The sequence below is a fragment of the Vespa velutina genome, chromosome 18, assembly GCF_912470025.1.
Source record: "Vespa velutina chromosome 18, iVesVel2.1, whole genome shotgun sequence".
In the NCBI taxonomy this organism is placed as follows: Eukaryota; Metazoa; Arthropoda; class Insecta; order Hymenoptera; family Vespidae; genus Vespa; species Vespa velutina.
In genome coordinates this window covers 746083-767109 of record NC_062205.1, presented here as the reverse complement: position 1 = coordinate 767109, position 21027 = coordinate 746083, and the positions used below count along the sequence as shown (strand labels likewise).

The 21027-nt window shown below is 29.8% G+C and overlaps 1 protein-coding gene across 9 annotated transcripts in view; it reads left to right on the top strand.

The window, feature by feature from the left end:
* The window catches only part of LOC124955414 (A disintegrin and metalloproteinase with thrombospondin motifs 18), a 92175-nt gene extending 71465 nt beyond the window's left edge, over nt 1–20710 (top strand). For 4 of the 9 annotated variants that reach the window (XM_047509807.1, XM_047509809.1, XM_047509808.1 and 1 more), the window contains 14 exons: nt 6832–7276; nt 8664–8983; nt 10890–11164; nt 12690–12836; nt 14318–14468; nt 14585–14674; nt 14939–15254; nt 16225–16352; nt 16542–16789; nt 16899–17016; nt 17189–17451; nt 18836–19350; nt 19732–19905; nt 19989–20708. In XM_047509807.1, coding sequence (XP_047365763.1) covers nt 6832–7276; nt 8664–8983; nt 10890–11164; nt 12690–12836; nt 14318–14468; nt 14585–14674; nt 14939–15254; nt 16225–16352; nt 16542–16789; nt 16899–17016; nt 17189–17451; nt 18836–19350; nt 19732–19905; nt 19989–20140 — 3342 coding nt within the window. In that variant the 3' untranslated portion in view covers nt 20141–20708. Of the gene's footprint in view, nt 1–6831; nt 7277–8663; nt 8984–10889; nt 11165–12689; nt 12837–14317; nt 14469–14584; nt 14675–14938; nt 15255–16224; nt 16353–16541; nt 16790–16898; nt 17017–17188; nt 17452–18835; nt 19365–19731; nt 19911–19988 lie in introns of those variants that run through there. The other 5 variants (XM_047509806.1, XM_047509813.1, XM_047509811.1 and 2 more) reach the window with 5 other exon arrangements.
* Nucleotides 20711–21027: the final 317 nt, after the last annotated feature.

The window sequence follows — 21027 nt, the reverse complement described above, 5'->3', positions numbered from 1 at the left end:
TATCGAAGAATATAAATTCACCGCTCGTAAGATACTTCCTTCTCGCGATTTTACTTCGTGATTTATTCACAAGATCGTCGCTCGCAAGGTACTAGCTCGCGAGTCTTGCATTACATCAAACAACGCGAGAGAAGTTGGGAGGATGGGTGCTAAAGGAGAAAATAAAAAAGAAAAAAGAAAATATGAAAGAAAAAAAAAAAAAAAACGACTAAAATATCACAGAGTAAGGATACGAAGATATGTTTACGGAGTTAAAAAGATTAATTATTAACTTATATTACATCGTGCACGTATGTTACTACTTTACCTCATCGATTCGAACTAATCTCGGGATTGATAATACTCACTTATTTTAATTTTGTTTATTTAATTTTCATGCAATTCAAATTATTCAATTGGTTTTATTATATATATATATATATATATATATATATATATATATATATATATATAATGTTTCAAATTATTTCTTAATTAATTGAATAGCTTGAACATTCAATTAATATTTCCATGAAAATAAATCTAGCGACTTACAATTTTATTTGAAAATTTGAAAATTTATTACCGAAAGGAGCTAAGCTTTAATATATAGAACAATTTAATATTAGAAAAGGATAGATATATGAGCAATTTATTATGAAAATGGTTTAAATCCGTTTTCCTTGGCAACAGAATAATTTAATGATTTACATTTCAATCGATTTGCAAAAAAAAATATATTGATAAGTGGAAATAAGTATTGTCCATGTAGTTGAAGAAGTAAATCAATGTAATTAAAATCAATCAAGCATGCTTTTTATGAGAATTGTCTAAATAAAAAAACAAATTAATTGCTTTCATATATCGATCATAAGTGTTAAAATTAAAACACCCCGTTCATAATTGTGAAAATAATGAAACATTAAAAATTCTTATTATCAATTGAATCACGCTATTTTTATTCGAATCAGATTTTTTGAAGACAATGGCCCGTATAAAAGAATTATTTTTATTTTTTTATTAATTTTTTTATTTATTATAAGACAATTGTTTTACTGAAATATTTATTAAATTATAAATTTGTTTATTTAACTATATTCGGTTTTTTATTTTCGATCATTATAGGTGAAAATATATTAAAATAATATTTATGGTGTACATTTTCTCCTTTTTTTATATTCTTAGTAAGAGAGCAACTGTAAATACATTTTTTGCATTATTTTTATAAAACAAGACACTTATATCTTATTACTAATCCTAATCCTAAATTTAGATAACGGTTTTAAGCCATTTATAATATTGATATATATATATATATATATATATATATATATATATATATATATATATTTGTGTGTGTATTTATATATAAAGTAGGATTGATATATTCTGACAACATAATTTTATTAGGTAGCTTACCATTGGTTAATTAAATTTGCCAAAAGTTAACTTGCAAGACTCATAACAAATGATTTTGCAAATTTTAATTAACAAGAAGACCTATGCTCTTACATTGAATAAGGTATATATAATAGATATTTTAGAAATGATTTATCGCTGTTCATAATTAAAAAATTCACATTAAAATTATAAATATATTAATTTTTTAATCGCTCTATTCCTTTTCAAATAATGTAATTATACTGGTTTCATAATAAACACCCCATACAAATGAACATATAAATATGTTCTTATATATTTTAAATATATTCTTATGTATTATAAATATATTCTTATATAAATGAATATGTATTATTATATATAATAATTATAAGAATATATATAATACATTTTATACATTCATAAAATAATATATATATTATTAAAATGTATAATAATTATTATTATGTATAATATATAACATTAATTATATTTTATATATTCATTAAATAATATATTATATATATATATATAATTATAATATATAATAATAATTATTAAATATATAATATATAATATAATAATTTTAATACATATAATATATAATAGATAAGAAAATATTATATATAAAACTTATATAAGTAATAAGACGAAAAGATTTCAATCGTTAGATCGTCTTTCGAAATTCCAGAGAATCGTATAATATCGGTCGTGCTACTTGTGATGTCGCAAACGAACTTTCATACGATTAATGGCAGAACAGGCATGCATCGGACGGCACGATGCAATTGACATTTATAATAATTTATCGAGATTCTAATAAATCGCGCTCGTACTGTCGTACTCTCAAGAAGGGTAGCTGTACCAATGTGAAACAAACAAGGTTATTCTCTCTCCCTCTCTCTCTTTCTCTCTCTTTCTCTCTCTCTCTCTCTCTCTCTCTCTCTCTCTCTCTCTCTCTCTCTCTTTCTCTCGTTATCTCTTTAGCTTTCTTTTATTCTCTTTTCAATGATTAAAAAGCTTTGAAACTTGAAAATATGATTTCATTGGATAACTTAAGACCACAAAGAACTTTTCCTGAAGCATTCGGAAAATTGACTTTTCCTTTTAATAAATATTTCGTCTACAAACTCAAGTCAAATGTTCTAGAATTATATTTATTATTTCAAACTTTTTTATTAAGACAATCCCTTTACAAATTCTCCTTCTTCATTTTGATTATTTCAGATTATTTATTTTCTCTTTTCTATATTATTTATTTTCTTCATCAAATGTACATACATATTAATTGAAAATTAAGGGATCAGTCGTACATTTCATTTGTTAGCTCCGATAGAAAAACAAAATAAATAAATAAAAAAAAAATATATATATATATATATATATTAAGAAAAATTACATCATTTCATATATCGAAAATTTTAAAAGCACGAAATATTATATTCAAAATAAATCGAAAGTTTAAAGATGTTTAATTTTTTTTACAGAAATACTTTGTATTTTAGTTTCTTTTAATTAATTAGATATTTTAATGAATTATCTTTAAAAAAATCATCAAACTGATATAAGTCTATATATATATATATATATATAAAGATAATGGTTAATCTATGAAGTATGCTATGTAGGGAGAAAAAGTAATTGTAATTCTTACAATTAATTAAATTGAAATTTAGGAAAAATTAACTAAGAAAAATTATAAACGCTATTAATCGAATAACATTTGAAATATTACGAAATGTATAATTACTAGACATCGATCATGCATACAAGAAAATAGTCGACGCTTTCAACATTTATTGATTTAAGTAAGCTATTTATTTTCTCTTTTTTTTTTTTCTTATTATTTCAAATAAATTTTAAAGTTTTTTTCTTTTCGATTAATCAACATTAGTAAGATAATAAATAAACTTATTGTAAGATCGTCTTGTACGTTTTTGATTTTTTTCATTGCCTATTAAGATCGTTCATATTTATATGATTGTTTATATTGAAAATAATTATAAACAATAATATCTCGTTAATTATTAAGATCTAACAGATCAATAATTCTCTAATAATTTTTTCAAAATAATTGATCGACTATTAATATATTTGTCGCACGAATAAAACATTTTCTTTGATACAAATATAAAATTATTTTTCTATTTGCTTCTAAGAAGGAAGAGCATTAAACCGGCCCTTAATTTATAATCCACATTTATACCGACGCTTGTTAGATCGCGAGTATAAATCATGAAAAGAGTTAGGTCTGACGAAAAAGGATAAAAAAAAATGACAAAAAAAAGATAAAAAGGAAAAAAAAGAAAAAAAAACATATGGCAATGAATTATTCCATATATCTTTTAGAAAATATTGTTTATCATGAAAAATATTGTGGAAAAAAAAAATTGAGTACGATGCGATGGACGCTTTAGAAAAGAAAAAACATTAAAAAGAAAAAAGAAAAGAAAAGAAAAGAAAAGAAAAGAAATAAAATGGAAGGATAAAACCGAGAGATAAGTCGGTGAACCATAAGCAAGATGGTACATGTTAGAGAAGACGTAAAATGCGGGATAAGGGCTGAGAAAAAGTAAGGGGATAATTATAAAGCGGTTTTCTTCGGTTCGACATAACGCAAGAACACGTGGGAGAAAGAGCGTACACCATTGGTATGCTCTTAAACAGCAAGGAATATAAATTATCTTACGATGTACACGGGATTAATCGAATTCTGTAAAATGGGACAACTAAAACGTGACCGCATATAAATATACAGGGTGATACTTCAACACGTGGATCACGTTTCAAGAGTATTTTTGTAATAAAAATAAAAACAAAAGGAAACGAAAGAAAACGAATTTTTGTGCAAAAACATTTCTTCTCGCATTTATTCCTCTTCATTCACTTCTTCCATTTTATCTTCTTCTATTTCAATTATGAAAATACAATTTGTTTGGAAATAATTGTCATAAACCTTTCGCGTTATCTTATCTTAAATCGAAATGAAAAAAATATTTTATATTGTTAAAAAGATAAAGGAGCAAGCTTGAGTTTAGATAAAAGATGATTAATATTTGAATATCTTCTGTTGAAGTAAAATAATAGATATATATTAATGGAAATGAAAATATAAATAATTCTACCATCCGTGTAAAGGAATTTCGTTGAATTCTGTCATCGTTAAACGTTTTAAGATACACCCTATATACATATTTCATATCTTTCATACTACATGAGTCTCATATTGTGGCGAACCAATTAAACTGCTACGGAAGGATACAAATGGCTTTTTAGTCGGGGACTCAACCGGCACGTGTTTGCTTATGATTAGTCGCAATTCTCTGAAGAAGAACGTGACTGTGTACAACGAAGTAACGGATGTTCAAGATAGATCGCCAGATCGACGATAACGTTCTTATTTATTTCCTATTCGCAAATGAAATTAACCGATCTCAACTTTGGATCAATTTTGAATGGAAATTTCAAATTTTTAAATATGTGTATATATGAGTGTTCATTTATTTGTTTCAATTGGATTACCATATTTCAAAATAAAATCATAACTAAATCGAGTACGAATAATTATATCGAATTATTCTTCATCTATTCTTTAAACAGATATATATATATATATATATATATATATATATATATATATATATATATATATATATATATAATATTTATAAAATATAATTTATAAAATTGTATATACATATAAGAGAATATATTATGAGAATATATGCATGAATATATTATACTCTTATGAAAAAAAAACTTAAAAGAACAATCTTCAAAAAATATTTAAAGCTATATAGTATAGTGAAGAAAAAAATCTCTCCTTATATGTCTCTCCGCTCGATCGAACTTCAAGAGAGAAGTGAAAGAAGTTCAAAGAAGGCGAGATTCTTTCTCTTTGAAAAGTAAAAGGAGAAAGAAGAGAAGGAGAGAAGGGCTTGTGGAGGGAAAAAGAGAGAAAGGGTTAGAGAGGATAGGAGAGAAGAAAAGAGGAGAGGAAATAAAGTAGGTAGGTGAGAAGAACGAGTCGTCTGGCCCCATACAGAGCTGAGTCATGTACTCATGGGCCTTTTTTGCCCATATGCTGTTGGGCCTTTGAGGAGAAGGCCTCTTTCCCCACTCTCATCTTCGACGACCTTCCTTTTAGATACCTATGTGAGATTGGCGCCATGATTTATTTTTCACGGTTCGCATTCGATGGCTAGGCAAAATAGCGAATTGCTTTCTCGACTGGTCTGCTATTTTCGTGCCCTTTTCATCTGGCCCTTTCTACTCAAGGGGATAAACCTTATCCTACTTTATTCTCGACTCTCCTTCTTTCTTTTTTTCTTTTTTTCTTTATTTTATTTTGTTCTGTTTTGTTTTGTTTTGTTTTGTTTTGTTTTGCTTTGTTTTGTTTTGTTTTGTTTTTTTCCTTTCATTTCTTTCTTTCTTTTTTTGTCCTTATTTCATTCCCGCATTTCGATATCCGTTACCAATGTTCAAAGGAACACGACGAGAGAACCGGAACGACACTGATCGATGTTCAACCTCTGATACAAATCTTGCACTTTCAGCGTTACCATCGACATTTAACACTTCTCATTTTTCTTTTATGCGATGGCCGCTAAAAATTTAATCGTATTTATTAAATTAATTCAAGTCGTATAACGAATGATGAATTTTATTATTTCGACTTAATGATTTAAAAAAGACAATATAAAAAGCAAAGAATAATAAAGGCAAGATATATTTTCATATTGATATTTAAGATCGAATCTGGCGATATTGATCTTTTCAAATTGCTCGTAAATAATCGTTTGAAACGTGAACATTAAAATGTTATCGTGCAAGTTATTATTATAGAAGAAGAAAGTGGAAATATTTCTTACCAAAAAAAAAAAAAAATAAAAAAAAAAATAAAAAATAAAAAATGAAAGAATTATTATAGAAGGAGAAAGTAGAAATACTTTAGCTTATTTGTTACAAAAAAAAAAAAAGAAAAAAAAACAATCGAATAGGAAAAAATTATTATAAAAGAAAAAAGTGGAGATATTTCTACTTATTTTTGTTGTAAAAAAAAAAAAAAAAAAAGAAAAAAAAAGAAAAAAAAGAAAAAGAGGAAAAAAGGAAAAAGTTATTATAAAACGAAAGTGAAAATATTTTTAATCATTTGTTATAAAAAAAAAAAAAAAAAAAAAAAACAAAGAAGAAAAAAGTATAGAAAAAGAAAGTAGAAATATTTCTACTGATTTGTAAGAAAAAAAAAAAAGAAAAAGAAAGAAAAAGAAACGAGGAAAAGAAAAAAGGAAAAAAAGAAAAGCTAAACCATTCGCTGGCAATTCCCAATGTCCTGCTCCTCAAGAGGAGCAATAGTTTTAGCAGGATATCTCTCTTCGATCGGTCCAACCTTGTCCGTATCTGAAAGAGAAACTGTAAGCGGGAGAGACGCGTCTGCGGGTAAGACGAGACCGACCTGGTTTTGTGTTTCAGGCGGGTGTACTACACAGCGCGGATGGCGAGTTCTGGCTGGAACCAGTCGCCGTATTATCGAAGAAAGGGGAACTAAGAAAGGAGGAGGAAGAGGAGGAAGAGGAGGAAGAGGAGTTGAAGAAGGAGGAAGAAAAGATGGAGAAGGAGAAAGAGCAGGATGAGGAGGAGAAGAAGAAGTTGGAGAGACACGAGAGAAGACGGAGAAGGATAGAAAAAGATCTGAACAAGGAGGAAGAGAGAAGAATAACGAATACCGAGAAGGATAGAAACTCTTGGATCCGCAATGTACCTTCTTCCGGCGACGGCAAAGGTGCTCGTCCTCACCTCGTTTTCCGGCGGGCAACCGAGAAACGAAGGCGTGAGGTTGGCGCCGGCCTGCCAGCTCGAGCAGCCAGACGCCGGCGCAAAAAGAAGAAGAAACAGGAGAGAAACTGCGGCACCCGCGGTGAGAGAATACGACCTGACATCGGCAATACCTTTATTTATTTATTTATTTACTTGCTTTTCTTTTTATTTGTCTCTCTTTTTTTTTTTTTTAATTTTTATTTTTATTTTTATTCTTTTCCTTTTACTTTTTCCCGTAATTCTTCTTCACTCTCACTCTCTTTCTCTCTCTATCTCTATCTATCTTTCTGGTTTTTGATTACGTTTGACTTCTGTGACGAAAAGTATCAAGTTATTTTAAAAGAACAAAACAAGATATCCAATAAATTAATATGAATAAATTATATATTATAGTTATCCTTACCTCTTCCTGCTCCTCCTCCTACCCCCGCCCTCCCCCCGACCTCTCCAATCATTTTTTTTTTAATAACTTGTCACTGATGTATCGACGAGAAAATTTCTAAAATCTGTGTTTTAACATGTTTTCGATCTACTTCGTTAATACTTCATCCAGTTAATAAGATTTAATTATTTATGTGTATGTATATGTATATATATATATATATATGTATGTATATGTATATATATATATATATATGTATGTATATGTATATATATATATATATATGTCGACGTTATGTTGTGACGTTAAATTCAAAATTTCGCGGGAACAAAAATATATATGTAACAACTTTGTATAGAAGGACAGTATGTTATTAAGATGAAAGGAATATTCATTTCCATGGGGGTCTGATCTAAAGCCACTTCGCAGTAGTGTCAAATGAAATCTTAATTACAGCTTCAGAGATCGACCAATCTGCATAAATCATCGTACGGCAAAGCAAACGCCGAACGCGTCTCTCTATTAACGCGAAATTTTCTTCAACGGAGACACACCGATGGTAAAGAGAGATATACAGAGAGAAAAAGAGAAAGAAAAAGAGAGAGAGAGAGAGAGAGAGAGAGAGAGAAAGAAAGAGAGAGAAAAAGAGAAAGAAAAGATCGTTCGAGGTCCCTTGACGCGCCGCTCGATTAATATAAGCCAACGTTAAATACCTCGTTATAACAACCATTCGTCAAGAAGATTTACCGACGCGTTCCGTTACACGCTCGAGGTCACAATCGAGAATTTTTAAAGAAAGACGGTTGGTTCAATTTAACCCTAGAAAAATCAATGTCGTACGGCAATTAAATTCATACATGCATATTTTGCGCGTACTTATTTCATTGAGAAAAAAAAGAAGAGATAGAAAGAGAGAGAGAGAGAGAGAGAGAGAGAGAGAGAGAGAGAGAGAGATAAAGAGAGAAAGAGAGAGAGAGAAAAAAAAAAGAATAAAGACAAATGATCTCCTTCAAAGTTTTCCTCGAACCACTTTATGACGTTATTATAATTGATTCGAGCAATGACGCATTTTTCAAGATGTTTGATTAGATCAAAATCTTTCCAGAACCACGACGATTGACGGAGACTCGTCTTGAGTGGCAAACGCAGCCTGGACTGGTTCAAGTTCAAGGCCGAGGTCGAAAGAAACATCATCCAACAAAGTGGTGGCAACGTTCCAAGAGATCGATCAGTAGGCCACGTCACGTCGAGGCACTTGTAGTCGCAGATACGACGATGATGGCTTTTCATCAGGACGGCGACGTTGAGACTTATCTTTTGACGATAATGAACATGGTATCCTCACTCTATCTCGATCCTACCATTGGTAACTTCATTAACATAGTTGTCGTCAGGATCGTTCTCGTTGAAGATGAAGAGACCGAGGTATGGAACGATGATTAAAAAGATATGTTCAAGTACGAATTAATCGATTATCGATCGAAGTGAATGAAAGAATAAAATAAAAGAGAAAAAAGAAAAAAATAAATAAATAAATAAAGCAAATTGAATTAAATCCGGTCGAAAAACTTTCCGATGCTTTATTTTATAAATATTACGAATATTGTTGATATTACAAACTCTTCTATGATCAAAAGTTTCTAAATTACATGTATCCTTGCTTTTGATAACTTGCATAGTAACTTTTTTTTCATTTTTTGTTTTTTTTTTTTTTTTTTTTTTTTCATGATTAACGCATTGTAAATTTATACATTATTCCAGATCTGTTAATAATTTTCAATGACTTTTTGAAACAAAATTATTTGATCGAACAAAAATAAACAAATATTTATTTACAAATTAATATCTACTAATGATTTCTTTTCTCGCATGATCGAGCCGTTTGCTTTTTGTTGTTGTTTTTTTTTCTTTTTCTTTGTTTTTTTAGATTTTAGATATAAAAATTAACAATGATCTTTTTTTTTCCCCCATTATATTGGATCGTTCGGAAAGTCATTTCGTTTTTTTTTTTTTTTTTTGTGAAAATGAAAGACAATTTTCATATAATGAACAAATATTTTATTAAATTATATATTGGCCATTCTGCTCCAATACCTTTTGTCATCTTTCTTGTAGTAGCATGATTCCACGCTCATAAAATTTTTGGTCTTTGCTGGCAAAAAACTGATCGAGGTGGTTTTTGACCTCCTCATTTGAAGTGAAGGTTTTAACGTCTAAAAAATTTTGCAGTGACCGGAACAAATAATAATCCGAAGGTACCAGATCTGGAGAATATGGTGGGTGTGGCATTGTATCCCATTCAAGCTGTAAAAGCTTTTGGCGAGAGACCAAACTTGTATAAGGTCTCGCAATATCTTGGTGGAACACTATACCTTTTCTGCTGATTAATTCTGGCCTTTTCTGTTGAAGTGCATCATTCAGTTTGTCCAGCTGATGATAGTAGACTTCCGAATTAATTGTTGTGTTATCCGGTAAAATCTCAAAAAAAAACGATTCCTTTAAAATCCCACCAAACAGACAGCATCACCTTTTCTTGATGGAAATGCTTTGAATCGGTTTATCTTTTTTGCTCCATAATCTCTTGCGTTTGACATTGTTATATACAACCCATTTTTCTTCCCCAGTAATGATGCGCTTCAAAAATGGATCATTTTCGTGACGTTTGAGAAGCGAATCACAGACGTCAACGCGTCGACACAAATTTCTCTCCGTGAGAACATGTGAAACCCATATATCGAGCTTCGGGGTTAAACCCAGGCCTTTCAAGTGGTCATAAACAGATGAATTTGATAAATTTAACCTCTCACGTGTTATTATTTACCGGTTTGCATCAACTGATGCCTTTATCGTGTCTTTATCAGCTTCAACCGGCCTTCCAGAACGTGATGCATCTTCGATATCAAAATTGCCGGATCGAAATTTTGTAAACCAGTTCTGACACTGTCGTACTGTCAACACATCTTCTCATACACATCGGTTAATTTCTTTCTGACTTTTACAAGCATGTTTACCTTTTCTATAGTAAAAAAGAAAAATATGACGAAGATGCTGCTTATTGCTCTCCATATTTAAAAGGACACCAACCAAAAACTACTGCGTAGAATCAATTGGACTTTTTTACACACAAGCCTTGCTATATCAGCTCTCAAAACATATAATGATTATGCGGCTTAAGTCTGAAGTTAGGTGCAAAAAAATACAATTAAATCCTCTGTCAGGAAAAAAAACGAAATTACTTTCCGAACAATCCAATACATTATCACGTATTACAGAAGTGCGATACCGTCTATAAATTTAATATACGCATGTATGTATGTTTGTCTGTAATCAGCAAGGACTGGATATCACAGTGAATGCAGACAAAACCCTCTACAATTTTTGCAAATGGCAGCAGAAACTAAATCCAGGAGACGATTCGCATCCGAATCACCATGACGTGGCGATTCTCGTGACCAGAGAGGACATTTGCTCGAGAGCCAATACACCTTGCAGTACCCTAGGAGTGGCTCACGTGGCCGGCATGTGCCAACCTGATCGTAGTTGTAGCGTCAACGAGGACAACGGTATCACCCTCGCGCACACGATCACTCATGAACTTGGACATAAGTGAGCATGATCTTTGACAAGGAAAGAAAAGAAAAAAGAAAAAGAAAAGAAAAAAAAAAAGAAGCAAAAGCATCTATTGGGTTTGCAAATTAATTGATAGCCTTTATTTCCATAAACTTTTTGTTTATTTATAAAAAAAAGAAAATAATAATAATAATAATAATAATAATAATAATGTACATTTTATTCTTCGAAACAAATGCGATCAGTTTTAATATATTTGTCTCGTCTATCAGGCTATTTTTGAATACACACTTAAAAAAAAAAAAAAAAAGAAAATGATGATTTAAAGCCACAAAAAATTCAATAAACGGTCGTATCAATGTTATTTGTCGTTTTTAAATGAGTATCGATTAAACGATGTTGCAGTGACCGAAACGAATGGTAATTAAAAGAGATTGAATATATTGCACGATAGAAAAGTTTTTATCCAAGGAAATACATAAAATCTGTTGTGACTTTTGTCAAATACGGCCGTCCATTGTCGTGAAACAAAAAGGGTCACTTGGACGAATTAATTGTTCCTAATATCGGTCAGAATTAACAGTTTCATCGGATTTAAGTAGCTCATGTTATAGCGATTACTTTCACGTCCCGTCAAACGCACAACACCTTTTTTTCTGTGTAAAACGTTTTGCGGTTTGATACCGCTGATTCATTGGGATTAACCCACAATTTCCTCCCCCGCTCCCCTTTAGAATTATCACATAACATCCACTTCTCATCAACAGTTATGATTTTGTATAAAAAAAAAAAAAAAAAAAGAATTGTAAAAGCAAAGAAAATGCTACGTGACGTAGCATCTCTTTCTATACTCTCCTATACTCTGATCACGTATAGAATCTAACGACCAATTTTCTAAATTTTATCCAACTTATGCGAACGATTAGAAATTGTTTGTTAGGTGACGCGATGTCTTTCAGCAAGTTGTTTTTGCGTTGGACAAGCATTTTCTTTCAATAACTGATCCAATTACGTCGTCTTCAATCTTCTTTGAACACTTTAGAAATCAGATCGAAATTGCCACTACAAAATCTTCGATATCACTTCTTACTCATGCTGTAAGCATTAACATTTTCATTCAAAACATTGCAAATCATTTTCATGATCTCTGTAAAGATTTTTCTCAATTGATAAGAAAACAAAATTTAATACCTGATAGATACGCCGTGTTCATCGGACGACATCATGCTGAATATTGTTTTATTTGATTATGTAAACAAAGAGATTTATTTGTTTCGTTTTATCTTATTCTGATAATTGAAAGAAATAAATTTGAACCGAAAATAAAATTACATAATTGATTGAATCCAAGGGCCACGAATTTTTTTGTAGACCCAATATCTTCATCAGCTCTTTCCTGACCTAATATTATGTATTATGCAATACCAATGAGAAAAAAAAATATAAGCTTCCTCGTCGTCTTATTTATGTTACACGAGCAAAAGGAAATATTCATTTTCTTCGTTCTATCGGACGATAGTCGTAGTACATGTTTTATCTCTTCTTTTTTTTTCTTTTTTAGCTTCGGGATGTATCACGATACGGAAAAAATTGGTTGCAGTAAACGCGATGGCGATACTTTGCACGTCATGACGCCCACTTTCGAAGTGGACACGGTCGGTGTCGCATGGTCGAGATGTTCCAGAAGAGATATTACAAATTTTTTAGAGTAAGTCTCTAACTTACTGATATAGCTTTGAATCGATCTTTAGCTTTGACAGCTTGCATAATATTTTTCCCTTTTTTTTTTTTTTTATAATTAATAGATCACGAATCCACACATTTTTTTTTAGATTTGTTTATAATTTTGACCAACATTTTGTTAATTAAATTGAACAATTATTTGATCAAATAAATCTAAACAAATATTTATTATTCGTATCATTATGTAGAGAAAGACCGGAGCAAGTTGATACAGAACCAAAGTGATATATTGAAATTATCTGGACACTATGTACATTTAGTTCCATCAGTATCAGATATTTAAAATTTTTTTTTTATCTATTTAATACGATAGAAGGTACGTCTGTGTACGTTGACAATAGCAATTATTATTCAATAATTTTCATTATTATGGAGAAAGGATATAATATTCGTATCGACTTTTCAATATATCTGAAGATACTATATAAAATTTAAACTCTAAATTAGTTCGACTTAAGTCATTTGAGAATTAAATTATTACGTTTTTTTCTTTTACTTTGTTTATATGTTTCACATTCTTTTTATGAAGATATTTTCGTACAATCGCTTCCTACGGGATAGATTCTCCTGAGAATTGATAAACCATGTCAATTTGAAAAAATATAATGGTCGTATGTAACAGTAAGAAAAATATTTTTAAAAAATCAATAAAAAAAGAAAAATAATTATATCCTCCATACGATGAAAATAATTCATTCTTAAAATCTCAGCAAAGCGAAGAATGAATTCAATTCGTATGTTTTATAAAATTAGTTATACCTAAAATATATAAGATATATAAGATATTCTAATTAAACGTACATTCATTGTTACTCAGACTTGGAAAGAAATTAATTTTTTATTATTTATTCTGTCAATTAAATTTATTTATATTTTTTTTTCATTTATTAGTATTTATATATATGTATATATATATATATATATATATATATATATATATATATATATATATATATATATAGGTAAATTACAATTATATTATAACCAATGTGTCTGAAATAACATATCTTGAATGATAAAAATTAGTTATTAAATGTCATATCAAGATATTTCACACGTGTATCAACTTATCCCGCAGTGGGGTAAATTGATACATTTTGATTTAATCAAACGAACATTTTTTCATTTATTATATATATATGTGTATGTATGTGTGTAAAATATATATTATATATATATAAAAAAAATATATATATATATTCTGAAAAATTTAACTTACGATATTTGAAGATAAACGGTCGAACTAAATTTCAACATATTTTTTTATTAAGTAATTAATTCAAACAAAAATTGCAAAAATTAAAAACTAAAAAAATTTCTCAACTTGTTCCAATCTCTCATATCTTTGTCTGTAACATAAATCTTATTGATATTTATGTTGCAATAATTGGAAAACAATAAAAAGAAATATGTATTTCGTATTTTCGTTATCAACATTAATTTTAGTCAAGGAAAGGGTGAATGCTTAGAGGATGAGCCTGCGGATAATGATTATGCTTACCCGGATCTACCACCAGGAGCTATGTATAATGCTGAACATCAATGTAGACTTCAATTTGGCGTCAGAGATGCATCGGTCTGCTCTCCTCTGCAGGAGGTAAAACGTAACCGACACTGATTATCGTGAGCTCTTCGTTAAAAGAAAGTAGTACTAATTGGTGATTAATACGAATTAATGTCATAAGTAATACAATATAATCATTATTCGTCCAGATTTGTTCTAAATTATGGTGCATCGTCGATGGTTCCTGTACTACCATGTTACATCCAGCTGCACCTGGAACTCATTGTGGAAAACATATGGTACGTCTTTTAAACTTATTTATTTTTATTTTTCACTTTTACTTTTTTTCATATTATTAATGATAATTATAATAATTAAAATCAAACAAAGAATATATATTATAACAATATATAACTAAAATTTGCTATCCTATAAAATATATTATGACACAGGATATTATAAATATATTATACAATATTTTTTATTTTATTTTAATAAAATTTTATTTTAAACGTATCATAAATAATAATAATAGATAATATATTATAATATTATTGATGCAGTGGTGTCAAAATCAAAAATGTGTGCCGATCGTCGATCGGCCTCATCCAATCGACGGTAGTTGGGGTGAATGGGGCTCTTGGAGTGAATGCTCGAGGAGTTGTGGTGCTGGTGTGTCGATCATTGAAAGAAAATGCGATCACCCTGAGCCAGTGCATGGTGGAAAATTTTGCATCGGCGAAAGACGCCGATATAAAATTTGCAACACAGAACCTTGTTTGGAAGGAACACCCAGCTTTCGTGCAGTCCAGTGTAGTAATTACGATGGAAAGGAATATAAAGGCAAAAATTATACTTGGTTACCTTACTTCGATCAGAGTGAGTTTAATTATTAATTTTAAATTTCTACTAATATGAAAATAAATACGGACTAATTTATGAAATATGTCAAGATTGTATTAAAATTGAGTCGAGGTTATATTCGATATATACTATATAGTGTATGTATGTATATATATATAAAGTATATAATATAAAATAAATTTGATTTATATGGAAGTTTTGTATTGCAAATTCAACTTTTTGCTAATCAAATTAATCTCTTCGCAAATCAAATTCACCCATTTGCAAATAAAATTCACTCTTTTGTAATTTTATTGATAGTTTTTGCTTTAATTATTGATAATTTGATATTTAAGCCGTTTAATAATAAGGTTCGTCAATAAACATAGATAAAATTATTTTTGTTAAATATTAAACGTACGATTTTGCATAAATCATTATTCCTTCACATATCAACACTAATACCAAAATTTTTATCTCAGTATTTTCCGAACAGAAATTGATAACAATATTATCTAAATTTTGATAATATGTTGCAATAATATTAAATAAATACGATCACATTTAAGAATTTTGATTTTGATGCTTTGCAATATTGCATACAATCACAATTAATTAATTTCGAAATTTGCAGGGTGTTATAAAAAAGCTAACTTCTCGTAGAGAAGAGTGTTCGAAAAAATTGTTAAATAAATTTATTTTTATCTGATTAGATTTCCATATTATTATGAATTATGACGAATTCTTGATTAGTATTAAATAAATATTTTTCTGTGCAACGTATCTTTGTATTATAAAATTTCGTATTTCTTAATAACAAATATATATCTGATTATAATTTTTATTATGAAAGCTTAAGAGAAACAAATTTTTAAAAAAAACTTGATTTCCAAAAAGGTTGTATTTGATTTGTCAAAGGATAAATTTGATTTGCAAAAAATTAATTTTGTAATACAAAACCTATATAATCAATATTTAATATTTCTTTCATATTGTTTTGTTATAGCCGAACCATGTGAACTTTATTGTACTGACATAGACGAAAGCGTGATCGTTCCTTGGGGTGAAGCAGCCCTTGATGGTACGCCCTGTAACGTCGGTAGTCGAGATATGTGCATCGCCGGAATATGTAGAGTCAGTATTCTTTCTTTCCCGCTCCCTCTCTCTCTCTCTCTCTCTCTCTCTCTCTCTCTCTCTCTCTCTCTCTCTCTCTCTCTCTCTCTCTCTCTCTCTTTCTCTTTCCTTCAAAAGAAGGAAAAAAAATGTAGCCAGGACAAGTTAACGTAAAAACCAGAATCAATCTTAATTTTTATCCGTTTTCAGAAGGTTGGCTGCGACTGGACCGTTGATTCAGATGCCACAGAAGATCGATGCGGTATCTGTCATGGCGATGGCACACAATGTGAAACTACTAGTGGGATCTATGACAAAAACGATGGTCCTGGATACAAAGAGGTCATCGTAGTACCTACTGGATCACGTAATATCAAGATAGAAGAAGTTGGCAATAGTAAAAACTACATTGGCATTGGAGTACCAAAATCTGACAAGTACTTCCTTAATGGAAAACGGTACGTAAGTGTACGGTAATAAAAACAAAGAATTATCGATCTCTTAACACTTGTATCTGATAAAGATTTGTTCGAACTGAAGTCTAACGCCAGGATACTAATTGGACAGGCAGATCACTCTGGCAGGAGAATACGAAGTCGCCGGAACTCCGGCCCTCTATGAACGTGATCGAGATAGAGAAAAGATCAGAATACCTGGCCCTATCAAAGAAGACATTGCGGTCTACGTGAGTATCGATAATCCTTGAAATAACCTGTTTATTCACTATTTATCTTTACGTCTGGACTATTCTTTTTCGTGAAAAAAAAAAAAAGAAAAAGAAATTTTTTAAATAAATAAAACGAAAAGAAAAAAAAAGAAATGATCGTGAAACATCTAATAAAATCGCATCGTTTCAGTTAATTTATAGAGGACACTATCGGAACTTTGGTCTGCGTTACGAGTACACAGTACCAAAGAAGGAACCTGATCGTGCCCCAGAATACGTTTGGATATTTTCCGATTGGTCATTATGCACGGTAACCTGCGGTGGTGGTATACAAACATCTCGAGTTCTTTGCCAGGAAAAAAAGAGTGGTGTCGTGGAAGAGCACTTTTGCAACGTCACGATTAAGCCAGAAACTAAATTACGCAAATGTAATTCAAACCCTTGCCCTGCCAGGTTTGTATGAATAATTTAGTGAATAGGTGGACAATAAACGGCCCATCACGGGTCGTATGTGGCTCTTTATGAGAAAAAACGAATACCACTATTTGACACCACCGTATCTTGCCGTAAGGTGCATATTTTTTTTTTTAAATATAAAGCGATAAAATGATGACTAGTAGTATACTTAAGTAATTAAGAAACAAATTGATCGATGATGAGAGTTGTACGGCTCGCAGCGGAAAAAAGGTTGCTCACTTATGGCTTAGACTATTAACACTTTGACGGCTGGATTCAACTAAGTATACGTGAATTATATTAACCAAAAATTATCGGCCTATATCATGTTGATATGACTTCACTTAGGCAGCAGTTATTGTCTGGCAACACGGCCTGATATTATCTTTATCCGATTATAGAGATTTAAATTTCAAATTAAAATTTTTCACAACTTGTTCTACTATTCCTCACAATCCTAAGGACTTCATTTAGAAATCGTGAAATAAATACCGTTAAAAATGTTTGATGATAACAATAAAGTTAAAACTGAAAATCTATCAGACATTGGTAACTAGATATCAGATAACATCGATATTTAATCACTACAAGATTTAAACGGCGAAAATGAAATTGTAGTGATAAATTATTAAAATCTATTGAGCCCCAATAATAGATAATTCCGATGAAGACGAGAATAGTTTCAATAAAAAGCAAATTGTAATGATCATGTCAAGACAATGTTCTCAATATATCTTTATGAAAGAATCAATACTGTACTTAACGATTGTAATACATTTAAACTTTGTGGATAAAAATATACTTAGACTCTATATGAATCAAAATTACTCGGCAATGGTTTAATGAATTTATTTGAAACGAATCATTATGATAAGCAACAAAAAGAAAACGATACCAAAGCAAACAAAAATAAAAAGTGGATACCAAAAAAACAAAAATAAAAAGTGGATACCAAAAAAACAAAAATAAAAATAAAACGTAATCGACGGAGTAAAAAAAATTTTGGCTTTGATAATTATAATGGGAATAATGAAAACAAAAAAAAAAAACAAAAAAAAAAGAAAAATAAAAAATAAAATAAAAGCTAAAGAAAGATGAGTATAGATTATTTTATAATTGAAATAATTACGATTCTTATCTCTCCTTACTATAACAATAAATGTTACGGCTATAAATCTTTGTGAGAAAGTTTTTGCAAGAAAAATTTTAATAATTGCTAGCAACAAGTGTAAATCTTTTATCTGATGAAAAGTGCATCGATCAAAGTGCATCCGTCAAAGTGTTAAATTAATTATACATATAAGGAACAATTGTAAAAGAAAATATTTCATAGCACTAAATCACCGATTAAAAATATTCTTATATAACATCCATTTCGTAGATGGTGGGTAGGACCATGGCAAATGTGTCCTGTAACATGCGGCGAAGATGCTTTACGTAAAAGATCAGTGATGTGCGTTTCATCGGGTACAGGAACGGATCGATCCGATTTAGCTTTACCGGACAAAGATTGCGACAAGGACGCTAGACCCGAAGAAGTAGGTCCTTGTCAAAATTTACCACCATGCGGATTATCCTCGGAAATACCTTTGATAGTCTATACGGAAAACAAAGATGCGTCCTTTTACAATGTCAGTTCAAACGATCACGATGGTATCACATTGATCGATGGCCTGACCACTGCGGAACCAGAGATTCTTGAATTCGATAATGTCTTCGATGAAAATCCAAATAATTCCATGTACAATACAAAGTCTAAATGGATTCTTTCGAGATGGAGCCATTGTTCTTACGGAAAAAGAAGTAGAAAGGTCACTTGTTCAAATCCAGGAGATTGTAATTTGGATGACAAACCTATCAGCGTGGAGGATTGTTATGAGGGAAAGTGGATCGTCGGTAAGGTGCTAATCGTACGTAACACTATGATGATGGTCTTCTGCGTTTGCTTAAAAACAAAACAAAAAAAAATAGAGAGAGAGAAAAAAAATCCTCTCGATTATAAATGATTGAATAAGTGATTGAGAAAAAAACATCATGATAGTAGAAAAAATGTTAAATATTTCCTGCTATTAAATACATATATATGACCACTATTATAATTTGCTCTTATCCCTTTAATCTCAAACCGAAAGACCAAATTTATGTCTTCGTGACGAAAAGTAATTTTAATAATCATGATAACATTATGTACTATAATTAGTAATCATTAATATTGCAAATCTCTTTGATAACGTTTTAACGTTTCTTTTTTTTTTTTTTTTTATTTTTTTTTTTTAGGGATTTGGGGAACCTGCAATGCAACTTGTCTCGTAAAATATGGCGTAAGAAATAGAAAAGTCGAGTGTCGTGATCGAACAACAAACTTATTATCCAACGATTGTAATTACGAAAGAAAACCAATTGGTAATAGACGATGTTATTACAGAAAACATTGTACCAACGAGAAGGATGGTAATTATTATATTTATTTAATTTTGATTCGATCGAAAATGATCTACTATGTCGATGATATTAATAGTTTCTTCTATTCTTAGATTGCAAGGACAGTATAATACCTTCGTCGATGTGTGCAACTTATAGACGGATATGCGACGTTTCCCCGATCGTACGAGAAAAATGTTGTGCTACTTGTTTGAAAAGACGTAAACAACATATTCGTCACAACAGAAATATTTTTGAAACATAATTTACATCCCTGATAATGTTTTGATAATCTCATAAAAAACGACGTCGTTAGCCTTATTATTACTTTACTTTTTTTTTTTTTTTTTTTTTTTTTTTTTTTTGTTTTTTCTTTTTTTGATTATTATTCTTCACCATATCCCAGCTTCTATCTAAATAAATGGAAACATTCGACGTCATGAAGATCAATTTTAATTGTTTAATGATCCTAAATAAATATCATCGAATCTACGAATCTTATCGATCGATCCTATTTATTCGCATTTATAATATCATTTGAAAAATTTTGTAACGCTTAATCGTTTTAAGCAAAAACAAATAATAAAAAAAAAAAAAAAAAAAAAAAAAGGAAAAAAAAATTGACATCTATTCTCAAATTATGCTTTACGTGATAATCATCATCATCATATCTCTGCGATATCATAATAAACGATATCAACATTTTTGTTATCATATTTATTTACGTAACAAGTTTATGTATCGCATCTCATTGGCACATTAATATTTTCTTCTGAATATAATAACTGACAATATCTTTAATGATTCTTTTGAAATTTCAATAAAAAACTAAATAAAAAGAATGACATAAAAATTAAATATTTTTTTTATTAAGATTTTAAAATCGATTAAAGGATTAAATTAAAACTTCTTTCTTTTTTTTTTTTTTTTTTTTTTTTTTAAATATGAACTATATCTTTTGAATATAGATCTTATTGGTTCTTAAATTTTAAAATACATTATCTTACAATAATCCTAAGTGACAGCATTGTTATAGCCGATACTTTGTAACTATAGATGTAATTACATTTTCATCTTAATTCTTCTTATAATTCTTTATGTTACATGAAATATATGTAGGTACTGCTAGCATAGACACAGTAATTGCTATAC